General features: G+C 33.5%; 1 protein-coding gene across 1 annotated transcript in view; it reads left to right on the forward strand.

The window, feature by feature from the left end:
* The window catches only part of LOC114327250 (protein dopey-1 homolog), a 192677-nt gene that overhangs the window by 161023 nt on the left and 18507 nt on the right, over positions 1-13147 (forward strand). Inside the window, exons 15-16 of the mRNA XM_050655412.1 lie at positions 4018-4170; positions 5869-6058. Of these exons, the coding sequence (XP_050511369.1) occupies positions 4018-4170; positions 5869-6058 (343 nt within the window). The remainder of the gene's footprint in view (positions 1-4017; positions 4171-5868; positions 6059-13147) is intronic.

The raw sequence follows: 13147 nt of genomic DNA on the forward strand, positions 1-13147 counted from the left end.
CGAGATTTTGAAGTAACGAACAACAGGAACTCTATGACACTGGTTACAACCACCTGAAATACAAAATAATAAATACTGATCTTGTCTTGCTATGTTATATACTGGTAATACAGACTGAAATAAAACACCAACCTTAATACATACAAATATATTAATGATAAATGTTAAACACTAACAATTTACATATAACGCAACGTGATAACAGTGATAGTGGATGGGGAAAAGATCAAATAGGACCGCAAAGGCCACTTAACAAGCAATTATCCACTATCACTGGCCGAGCAAAGGTATTAAAATCAAAATCCAAAGCAAAAGTCCGTCAGAATAGCACTAAGTCCTTACAACTAAAAAGTTAGTAATTATTTCCTAAATTGAACTACGCTAGAGTGAGATCCACGACAAGAACACTACGGTTACCAAAAATAATAAAGATCTCACCTAGCAAAAACACTAATAAGTAAATATATAATGAGTTATATAAATGAGTTATATAAATGAGTTGTATAAATAAGTTGGTCAGTTACTCTTTATATACAATGTAAAAACCTACAAGACATATTCCCTATTTGAAATCCGCGACAAACCTTTAACGACCCCTTCCCTATCAAATTTTTAAGATACAATTATTATTTATAATGATTATTGAACAAGACCTAATTTTATTTATTTGAAACTACTACTTATATTAAATCAAAAAAAAAAACCAACGACCTAAAACCCTATCTATCAAGAAATATGTACCTAGTTTACCTCGATTGTATGCATACAAGAAGTTTACAGTGCAAGCAACTATAGAGTACCCAAAATATGTAAATAATAAAATTAAACAACTTATCTTAACCACAGTTCCTATTTAAAGTCCAGATAGGAATGAATTTCCTCTTGGCACGGCAAAAACTAGTGGGCTGCTGTGGTGATAAATCCAATCCTGGATGTTGTGAAATAGGTAATATCCAATCCAATCAAAAGTAACTCTAGGGGTAACCCATATCCGAGTTGCTTACAGTAACTGGCACATAGTTATATGATGGCACATTAAATGATGATCCAATTTACATAAATTGACTAGACTAAGTGTCTATGTGACAAGTAACTAAGGGACGGAATCTAAAATAAATTTTATCAATTTAATTACATTATTTATAACACTATGTGTAGACAGCACAGGGTCACTGCACTGGAAACCAAAACAAAAAAACTCAGGTTAGGTATACATACGTCATGTCAAACTGAAACTAATTCAAATCATCAAATCAGACATGGCAGGGACATGCGCATGACATGTCTGATATTCGTTAAAACTTTTTTATATTATTACCTCAAAAAAAACCTAGAGCAAAAAGCCTAATGAGAAATTGGAATTTAACTTTAGCACTAAAAACATATGGCCTTGACTGTTCCTTTGCAAATGGAAATGAATATCCTTACCGTAATATAAATTATAATGTGAAATTTAAATTATTTCTTAACCGAAATTAATATCTACAGATAACGAACGAGATATCTAGGATGGTGAATTTGATTTTATAATGAAGAAATAAAGAGAAATATATCAATATACTCACTTGAGCAAAGCAACACATCGGCGGTATTATAACCTTTTTCCTTTCTTGTAAATAAGTCTCCAGATATAACTACTTCTTGATTATTATTAGTATGGGTCATTGGCTGATGTTCGAGGCCTTTTAGTTATATTTTCCCAATTTTGCCCAAACTCCGTCACCTAAGTAATGACGATGTGTTGCCTCTTTGCGAGTTCGTGACCAACTAAACTAGCAATCGACAATAATCGATTTTCTTTCTATTGGCGCGCCTGTGCACCGAAAAGTCGTTGTTGGATCTTCGCGGGCGTCACCCAAGGATTTTGTAGAGGGGGTATATTTTAATCCAATTTTAATTAAAGTAATTTAATTAGTAGCGTGATCGCTACAAGTTCGCCCTTACTCTTCCAAGCTCGTGAATTGTCCTGCATTTGATATCTGAGTCCATTCACGAATGTTTTTTAACCAAGGTTACACTTTTACGGCCCTCTGTTTTGCCTTTAAGGATCCGTTGTAGCATTCTGTATCAATTTCCCCTCACTCTATATCCCAGATAAGACATATTCCGGTGTTTAAAAGTCTTTAGCAGTTGTCTAAAGGCAAGCATTTATAAAACTGAAGACAATGCTTACAAACAAATACCTTCAGTTGGCTCTCTGAATGAGGGCTCTAAAATGCTACATATTTTCTATATTAATGTACGGAATGGAAGATTGGACATTAAAGAGACAACATATAAGAAAAATAGAAGCGTTCGAAATGTGTTGTTACAGAAGAAAATTCAGTGGGTTCAAAGGATTACCAATGTTGAAGTGCTACGACGTTTAAATAAGGAGTTAGAAATCATAAACAGTATAAAAACAAGGAAACTGTTTATGGGACACATAACCAGAGGAGAAATATATGAGTTGCTGAGAATATTATGCAAGGAAGGATCCAAGGAAGAAGAAACATAGGAAGAATACGCATCTCCTGGCTGAGGAACCTTAGAGAATGGTTTAACTGTAATGCATTACAACTATTCAGAGCAGCAGCCAACAAAGTGACCATAGCCATTATAATATGCAACATCCGATAGGAGATGGAACTTTAAGAAGAAGAAGCAGTTGTATATCTTTGTCAACCCTCCTTAGTACTTCCTTATTAGTTTTTCTTGCTGTCAAAAGTATCTTCAGCATCCTTTTATAGGGCTTTTCATTCACAGTCATTTGTTTCGAGCCTCTGTCATATGTCGTATAATTCGTGTATATTAATATTATACAGTGAGCACGTAAAGGTTGGAATAAATTCATTTTCTCGAAAATGGACGATTTTGGAAAAAAATCCCGAAATAGGTCAATTTTTAATTTTAAATTACGACTTTTTGGCATACATATCATACTAGTGACGTCACCCATTTGGGCGTGATGACGTCATCGATGATTTTTTTAAATGAGAATAGGGGTCGTGTGATAGCTCATTTGAAAGGTAATTCAATTATCTATTCAGTAATATAAACATTAACATAATTATTTATACAGGGTGCCGAAAAAATTATTTTTTGAATTATATTTATTGACATAAAAAGAAGAATATGTGTAATTTATTTAATTCAAAATACATTTTACTGCTCTCAGAAAATAGAAAAAAATGTTTATTTGAAAAAAAAAAACCATTGCTTTTCGCTTAAATTAAATGCTCAAATTGTCAAGTGGCAGTTGGGTGGCTGCTTTAATATTGAATTTGCAAAAAACAATAGTTATTTGTCAAATAAACATTTTTTCCTGTTTTATGATAGCAGTAAAATGTATTTTGAAATAAATAAATTACACAGATTCTTCTTTTTATGCCAATAAATTTAATTAAAAAAAATGTTTTGGACACCCTGTATAAATAATTATGTTAATGTTTATATTACTGAATAGAGAATTGAATTACCTTTCAAATGAGCTATAACACGACCCCTATTCTTATTTAAAAAAATCATCGATGACGTCATCATGCCCAAATGGGTGACGTCACTAGTATGATATATATGACAAAAAGTCGCAATTTAAAAATAGAAATCGACCTGTTTCGGGATTTTTTTCCAAAATTGTCCATTCTCGAGAAAATGAATTTATTCCAACCTTTACGTGCTCTCTGTATACAGATTATACAACATATGACAGTAGCTCGAAACAAATGACAATCGATGAAAAGCCCTATGAATCTAGTTAGATCTTTTGCTAAACGAAAAATAGTTAGCAAATCAAACACGAACACAATCAAACATGAAGTTGCAGTCGTTATTTTTGCCTCCTTAAATCAACAGACCGTCTCCTCTAGCGAAACAATTGCAATCTCTTTGTTCGTTCAGTGGCGTACTTCATATTTTTTTCTTTTAAAACATTGTGAAAATGATCATAATATAGAAACTCGTATGGAGCAATATTAACTTTTTCTTTAAATTGTATAGATTTTTAAATTATGTCATATAACTTTTCTTCTCTTTTAGACAGAGTATCAATGAATCAAAGTGGAAGCTTAAATATCTTTTCGTCTAGAGAGCAGGAATATGAACAGAAAGCACAACTATTAAAACGATTAGCTTATGTTATATTTTGTAGTGAGATGGATCAATATGCCAAATACATGCCAGATATTCAAGGTTTGTAAAGATATACGAAATTAATTTTTATGTCAACTTTTTACTTCACTAATTTTGTATTGAGGACCATAATATAAACAAACAGGGTCTGTGAAGAAGGCGATACAATTTTGAACTCTGTCGACTTTTTGGTGATGCAGATATCGTGAAAATTATCAAAATAAATCGTCGAAGATGGGAGGGCTATGTTATGCCGATGGATGAAAGTGACAGATCGGAAAAAGCAGAAGCGGGCTACCTAAACTCACATATCTGGACGATATGCAGGAAAATTTAGGGAAGTTGGAGTAACGAGATGGAGAAGACAGACATTGACAGAGAAGAACGGAAGAACTTTCGAGAAAGGTCAAGACTCACGAAGGGCGATGGCATGCATCTCCATCTTATGACGATGAGGAATTTACCATCATTTAATTTAATATAATATGTATAAAATACTAAGTTTTCACTCTAATGGCATATAAAGCAACATAATGCTACCCTACATCCCACCAGACTGAAAACATATACATGGTGTCCCGAAAAGATTGGTCATAATTTATACCACAGATTCTGGGGTCAAAAATAAGTTGATTGAACCTCACTTACCTATATACAATAGTGCACACAAAAAAAGTTACAGCCTTTTGAAATTACAAAATAAAAATCGATTTTTTTTCATATATCGAAAACTCTTAGAGATTTTTTATTGAAAATGGACATGTGGCATTTTTATGGCAGCAACATCTTATAAAAAAATTAAAGTGAAAATTGTGCACCCCATAAAAATTTTATAGGAGTTTTGTTCCTTTAAACCCTCCCAAACTTTTGTGTACGTTCTAATTAAATTATTATTGTGGCACCATTAGTTAAACACAATGTATTTAAAACTTTTTTGCCTCTTAGTACTTTATCGATAAGCCAGTGTTTATCGACATATTTTGAATATTTGTCGAATCCACCACATATTTGTATATGGTTAAGTACGATTATAGAGACCTGTTAATAATCTGAAAATTTATTTATAATTTGAATTTTTAGGTATATTTTGAAAAAGAAGCCACATCTCGATAAAAGGTAACTTATCAAAAAAAGACTAAGAGGCAAAAAAGTTTTAAAAACACTGTGTTTAACTAATGGTACCACAATAATAGTTTAATTGGAATGTACACAAACTTTGGGGGCTTTAAAGGAACAAAACCCCCATAAAATTTTTATGTAAATATATTAAAAAAGAAGCCGCATCTCGATAAAAACTGGATTATCGAAAAAATACTAAGAGGCAAAAAAGTTTTAAAAACGTTGTGTTTAACTAATGGTATCACAATAATGAATTAATTGGAACGTACACAAAAGTTTGGGGGATTTCAGGGAACAAAACCCCCATAAAATTTTTATGGGGTGGACAAACTTCACTATAATTTTGTTTTAAGATGTTCCTGCCACAAAAATAATACATGTCCATTTTCAATAAAAAATATCTAATAGTTTTCGATATATTGAAAAAAATCGATTTTCATTTTGTAACTTTAAAGGGCTGCAACTTTTTTTATGAGCACATTTGTACTAAGGTAAGTTAGGTTCAATCGAAATATTTTTACCCCAGAATGTGTGGTATAATTTATGACCAATCTTTTCGGGACACCCTGTATAAGTATAATATATAAGTATACATATATTAAATCATAGGTTTGTTTATTTATTCCTCAATATTTCTAGAACAATTGACGAGCAGCTTGAGGTTAAGCGTTCCAGGAGTGCAAGCGCAAGTTTTCATGTGCTTTAGAGTAATTTTAATTAGAATGAGTCCGTTACACGTTACTTCCCTCTGGCCGATAATTATTAGCGAGATGCTTCAAGTATTTCTTCAAATCGAGCAGGAGTTATCTACAGATACAGAAGAATTCAGGTGCGTGCTGTTAGTATATATTAATTGCTGTATATTACATGCTTTAAGGTGTTTGAAGTATTAACGACTTCTGTGAAAACATTCGCCAATGATTACAGTGTTGTAGATATTTTACAATGTGTTAATTATTGAATTAGGTGTATAAGGTTCATCATATACCAGACGAGTCCAGTATGTACTAGATATGACTATGTTATATAGTGAATAGGAATGTTGCTATTTTTGAGAGTTGATTAAATCTTGTACATGTATAAGTATTTAACATTGCTTAAGATATAATTATTTCTTTATTAAAACTAACAATTTAAAAATAATGTCAAATTGAAAAGTCAATGATCTTTGAAATTTCCCTTAAATACATGGTCGAGCTGTTTTTCGATTTAGAGATGTGCATGCTAGCGCTGTTGAGGAAGCCTGCAATGGTGGAAACAGCTATCCAGCGATTGTGCTTCCCTTTGAATCGAAAACAAGCAAAACCATCTTTTACTTTTAAAAATAATGTGTTTTTTATTCCAAATTTCGCGTTAAAAAAGCCAATACTTTTCACGTGATCACTGTGCCGGCATATCATGGTTTCCAAATGCGGCGAAATAAAGTTTTTTTTGTACATTTTGTAACAAAAGATGAAATCTAAGTTCTACGATTAATGTTATGTTGGTACTTCAATGTGCAGATACTACAAGTGAAACACCTCAACAGTTATGTATTTATGTTCCACGTTCCAAAAATAATGGAAAATGTGGAAAATTAGCTAGTCTGTAGTGATCTGGTACTTGTGTCTATACTATAATATATATTACATCGTATCCTATCGAATAACGTATACATAGCGTGCATTTGGTGTATCTCTTAACTTTTTACTACCGCCTGAAAAAACCCACCTCTATTTCTAGTGGTCTTTGGCATTTTATTAGCGAACTTGGATAATTCCTAATTCAATAATTAACACATTGTTCTGATATTGTTTGGTTACTCATATTTGAGACTTCGTAAACCGATGAAAAATGTTAGTATTGTCCCTTTCATGAGCATTTTTCAGTGCGTAACAAATGATAGGAAAAAAGGTAAGTCCGTGATAATACACATGACATTTATTCTAACATGACATTTTAGTTAAATCTGACAGTTGTCACATTTTATTTTCAATTTGGAATAAAAACAAATCAAATGTGTTTCTTGCATTTATAAAATGGTATTTTCTTTGATTTGTATAGTCTTATAAATTGTACAGATTATATTTGTAATATTATTATCTAATTAAAAAAAATATTTTTTTTATTATGGCGCCATCTATCGACAACTAGAATAATCACCGAACTAGAATAATTACCAAAGTAATCACCGACGTGCCTCTTTTCTGTCATATACAATTTAATGCGTTAGAAAGAAATCGAAAAACTGTGACGCACTGAAAGATGATCATGAGAAAAAGAATTACCTACATGACGACAACAAATGAGCCGCTGAGAACAAAAGTGGTGTAAGTCATAAAATCGAGCTCTCAGCAAATTGGTGTTTTGGTGAAAACTGTGTATGCTTTTTCTCATGAGGATCTTTCAGTGCGTCACAGTTTTTCGATTTCTTTCTAACGCATTAAATTGTATGTGACAGAAAAAAACGCACGTCGGTGATTACATTTCGTCGGTGAAATTTATAACATTTATTCTAGTTGTCAATAGATGGCGCTATAATCGAAAATAAAGTAATTTGCGAATTATATAATATACCTACGAATATAATCTGAACAATTTAAAAGACTATACAAATCAAAGAAAATACCATTTTATAAATGCAATAAACACAATTGATTTGTTTTTATGCCAAATTGCAAATAAAATTTGACAACTGTCAGATTTAACTAAAATGTCATGTCACTAAAATGTATATTATCACGGACTTACCTTTTTTTCTGTCATTTGTGACGCACTGAAAAATGCTCATGAAAAGAAGCATACACACAGGGGTTTTGTGGAGTTTGTTTTTTGTTTGGACAATAGAATATACTATATTCATCAACAAAAAATAAATTCCATAGAAACCTTCGTGTGTACGGAGTTTGTAGTAAAGCGCTGGTTTGCTGAGAACTTGATATTTTCAGAGAACAGTCGTTCTCTGATATTTTAACTTACACCACTTTTGTTCTCAACGGCTCAAATGTAAGTAGGTATAAATAGGTAATACGACGTTGATACTAAAAAAATCTTATTTTTTTAAATACACAGAAACTTGTGTTGAACATTATTGTGAAACAACAGAAGGTTAAGTGCACAGAGAAATGTGATTCTAGCGAAGCATCATATACATATATCGTGGTATAAATTAACTGTCTATCAAACTATGTCTAGAGCATGTTTTTATTTTTGTCTTAAATATGTGTAACTGTCCCATACAAATATAAAAGTGCAGATTTTTAAATGTCGCTGATTTGTGTAATTAACAAAATTTTGTTATATGTGCAATTTTATATTTTAAGAGTAACCAAAAAACATGGTGAAAAATCATTGTTTCTTTTCTCATATTTTACAAAAACTAAATAGTTGGATGTAAAAAAAACTGAGAAAGCAATTCCTACATTACTATTGTTTTTATCCACTCAGTAAGGGTTAGGTCAATAGTATATCTTAGTACATACATAGTAATAAAAAATCATCACATTCTTCAATGAAAATCATCACAGTAAAAATAATATTTTGGTAATGGACCGCTAAATAAAATAAAAAAAGAAAGTCGCTTTTACTAAATTTAGTGTACTTACCCTAATGTTCTAAAGCATTAAGGGTGTAGGCGCAAAATTTTGTGCCGTGTTTTAAGTACATTCATATTTTTGAAAAATTTAAACGCAGAATGAAAGATTGCATTATTACCGAGGGCCGAAAGTCCCTGAAAACTTCTATAATGTTTATTTTAATAAGTTACAGGGCTGAAAATAAAAGAGGTGTGATTTTTAATTGCAAATATTTCATTCAAAAGAAACTTTTTATTTACTCTAAGGGACTTTCGGCCCTCGGTAATAACGTAATATTTCATTCTGCGTTTTTTTTTAAAAATACTTATTAGTTTTTTCAGGATTCGAAAAAATTGAATGCATTTAAAACACATTGGCGCAAAATTTTGCGCCTACGCCCTTAAATACATTTGTAAAACGTGACAGTTTCTAGTAAATTATAAAAAAATGTTACTGCTTTTTTCGTAATTTCTTCAGCTACAATCTTAAAATCATATTTATGTTGTATTCTGTAGTTTTTTAGTTTTTTATTTATGTATTAAGTACCAATAGCCACAGTAGCTCTGCGTTTGCTGCACATAGCAATGCTTATAGTGTTTTTAAAAAAATTTTGTTTGTTCTGTATACAATTGCTACTGGACTGCATTGAAAAAGGAACTGAAGAATAGTGAATAAAAATATAGATACTTAAATTAATATCACAAGAAAATGGAATATGTATTGGATTTTTCTTCTATTCTGTAGAATAGTAGAATCTATTGCTCGTATTACATTGGCCATATTTTTAGGTAGTAATTTCTGCACTTTGTAAACTGAAAATTTACAAAGCAGCAATTAGACCATAGTAATCACATATGGTGCTGAAGTAATGTGCTTGATACAGATAGATGAAGAAAGATTGAGGATCCTAGACAGGAAAATAATTCGGAGGATAGCAGGCACACTAAACTTAGGTAATAATGAATTTAGACCAAATGGAGACCTGTATCAGGCAGACCACGAGGAAGACCCAAAAAAAGATGGGAGAACCAGATAGTCGAGGACCTTAAGAAGATGGGAGTCAGAGAATGGCTAACCATAAGCAAAAATAGGAACGAATGGAGAAAAATTGTAGAAGATGCAAGTCACACAACGAATTGTAAAACCAAAATGTTATGCGGATTGATTCACCGCGACAAACGAATCGGAAGAGCCCAAAGAGGGCGGCAATCACTCCAATGGAATGCAGATGCCATGATGATGACGATGATGATGAATTTCTGCACTGTGTTAGTTTATCTGGCTGATAATAGCCTTCAACTTCTCTTTTCCACCGGTTTTCAATGAACTATTAATATTTCTTATGTGGACGAAATCGCAAGTGTTAGGATAAACGAGCATGAATCATTAATCATAAATCTTTGACAGATCCCAAATAGGCAAAAATACTTGGAACAATGAGCACTAAGTACAATGGAAAAATATATTTAGTCATGAAAGAAACGGACTGAAAAAAGAGAATATTCAAAGAAGCAGTGTTGTGTTATCGAATCAATGAAAAACATTTTTTTCTATAGTTATTATAGTTATCATATGCTTAATTAATAATTATCTTGATTGGTTTTAGAAAGATTTATTTGCATGCACAGTATATTAAATCGAGTATTCATGATATTTATTTATAGAAACTAGTTTTTATTTGATATGTTTTTTGTTTCTTTTTTTATAAATTGTTGTGCACGTTTTAACAACAATTTGTTCCTTTAACAACTGTTTTTAAGTGGCGGTGTGTTATTTTTCAGAAGAACGCATTTGTTAATTAAAATAAGTATGGTGCTCTAGTCTCATTATAGTATATTCCATAGTGTATTATCAAGCAAGCAAGCATAGTGATTTAACCCAGCCTGAGAGACTTGCTCACCCCTAGAGAATGACATTCGGGTGATACAATTCATTGGGGCGAGGAGGATTAACTCCCGTAAGCAGGAATCACTCCACCCCGCTTCAATGCTCCAGACCATCCACTTACCCCCCGATAGCACTCTGATGCGCTATAGAGGCTCTCAATCAGCAAAGTGCTTATCATATGGGAGTCTTGGGTACACGGACTCCCATATGAAATCCTACCCCGATCAATGCAGGCCAGCGTGAGGCGCTCTATTCCCGCTATCTCTAGTGACTTATCTTCGATCTGTTTTGCTTGCTCGGGCGCCGAGTCCCCGCTCTGGGCTCTGTCCAGTTCGGCGACTCGGCGCTCGAGGATGTGGGCCCCTCATGCCCTTTTTTGGGTTTTGTTACTAATATTTTTTTTTGTGGCTTTCGCCTATTGTTAATATTTTATTGATTTTTTTAGTGGCTGAAGCCGATTTGAAGTTTTTTTGTATATTTTTTTGAGGGATGTCTGAAAATTATAAAGTTCAACATTAATAAATATAATGAGATGCCAAAGGTGAGCAAGTTGTCTTCTTTTGATAGAGCTACGATTATCTAGCCTTTATTATATATTTACTAATATTTGTTGTTTGGGTCTCCTATGTTTCCATCTATGGTACACATCATACCTTAATATCTCTTGCAAGATCCGGTTTGGGTGGTCTTCTAGCTCAGCAAATTTTGTTCTGGCTTTTTCCTCCATAATATCCAGTACTCTTATTTGTTTTAGGTCTCTAAATAAGAACCGTTCGGCGACGTATCTGGGCACGTTTGCAGCTTCTCTGAGGCAGTTGTTGTGTGCCGCTTGTATCTTCTTTTTGTTACTTTGACTTATGTGACCCCATGCAAGAGATGCGTATGTAATTATTGGCAGTATAATGCTATTTATCAGTCTTAATTTTGTTTTCATAGCTAATTTGCTTCTTCTTCCTGTGAGTCCTCTTATTGCTGATCTGGCCGCTGCTGTTTTCTGGACTGTTGCGTTGACATGTGATGTGAATGTAAGACCTTGGTCCATTGTGACTCCTAAATATTTAACTTCGTTTTGCCATTCGATGGGTCTGTCTTGCAATGTTAGCTGTTCTTCTGGGTTATCTCTTCTCTTTTTGAAGATAACCGCTTGGGTCTTATCTGGATTTATTGCTATTTTCCATTGGATACTCCATTCTTCTATTGTATCCAATGCCGTCTGTAGATTTCTTACAGCTATATCTAGGTTCATGTATTTTGCAGCAATTGCAGTGTCGTCTGCATAAAGGCTGATCAATGTTCCGGGTGTTCTTGGAACATCTGCTGTATATATGGTATACAGAAGGGGTGATAAAACTGCCCCCTGTGGTACTCCAGCTTCCGGCATTCCGTGTTCTGATAGAACTGGTCCTATCCGGACCCTGAACTTCCGGTCGCTTAGGTACGAGGAGATGAGTTTCGTCATGGCCCCGCTGTATCCATAATCTCTCATTTTGTATGTCAGTCCTTCATGCCACACTCTATCAAAGGCTTTGCTTACATCCAGAAAGGCTGCTCCCGTATATTGTTGGTCATTGAACCCAGCTACTATATATTCGGTAAGTCTTAATATTTGAAGTTCGCTGGAATGTTGAGCTCTGAATCCAAACTGTGATTCTGGGATTATGCCTAGCCTGTCTGTCTCTGATTGGAGCCTGGTTTGGATGACCCGTTCCACTATCTTACTGACTGCTGGAAGTAAGCTAATCGGCCTGTAATTTTGAGGAAATATGTGGTTCTTTCCTGGCTTGGGTATCATAATTACATGGGCTTCCTTCCATCGATTTGGGAAGAGCCTGTATCTTAGTATTGCGTTTGTTATATTTGTCAAATACACAACTGCTTTCGAGGGAAGATACTTCAGAGCTCTGTTAGTGATTTCGTCTGGACCAGGTGCTTTCTTTGGTGAACTTTTTCGAATCAGTTCATTTATTTCTCTTGGTGATGTGGGATTTATTATTTCTTCTTGTTCTTCGGGCGTTTCTAGTTCTGTTTCTTCGACTTCTTCGATAAAGTCTATATCTTCGTCTTGGTGATAATTCAGTGTACACTCTCTTTCAAGTGTCCTTCTCATCACCTCGGCTTTATCTTCTTCTGTGTAGACGATCCCATTTTCTCCATGTAGTGGGGGAATGGGTTTTCTATCGTTTCTTAAAGTTCTTTGGAGCCTCCATATTTCTTGCATATTTTGGCTCCTTTCCTCCATTTCTTTTATGTAGTTTTCCCACTTTTGGCTTCTATGGTCTATTAGTGCCTGTTTGACTTGTCGATTCAGTCGATTTGCCCTATTTTTATCTTCCTGGTTTCTCGTTCTTCTGGCTCTCTTTTTGGCTCTGTTCTTTTCCCTTATCATTTCTTTTATTTCCTGATTTATGTCTCTAAATCTTCCCATATGAATTTCATATTCTTCTTCAGTAGTGCTATTTCTTAGTGCTTCTTTTATG

Source organism: Diabrotica virgifera, chromosome 7 (genome assembly GCF_917563875.1).
Source record: "Diabrotica virgifera virgifera chromosome 7, PGI_DIABVI_V3a".
Classification (NCBI taxonomy): Eukaryota; Metazoa; Arthropoda; class Insecta; order Coleoptera; family Chrysomelidae; genus Diabrotica; species Diabrotica virgifera.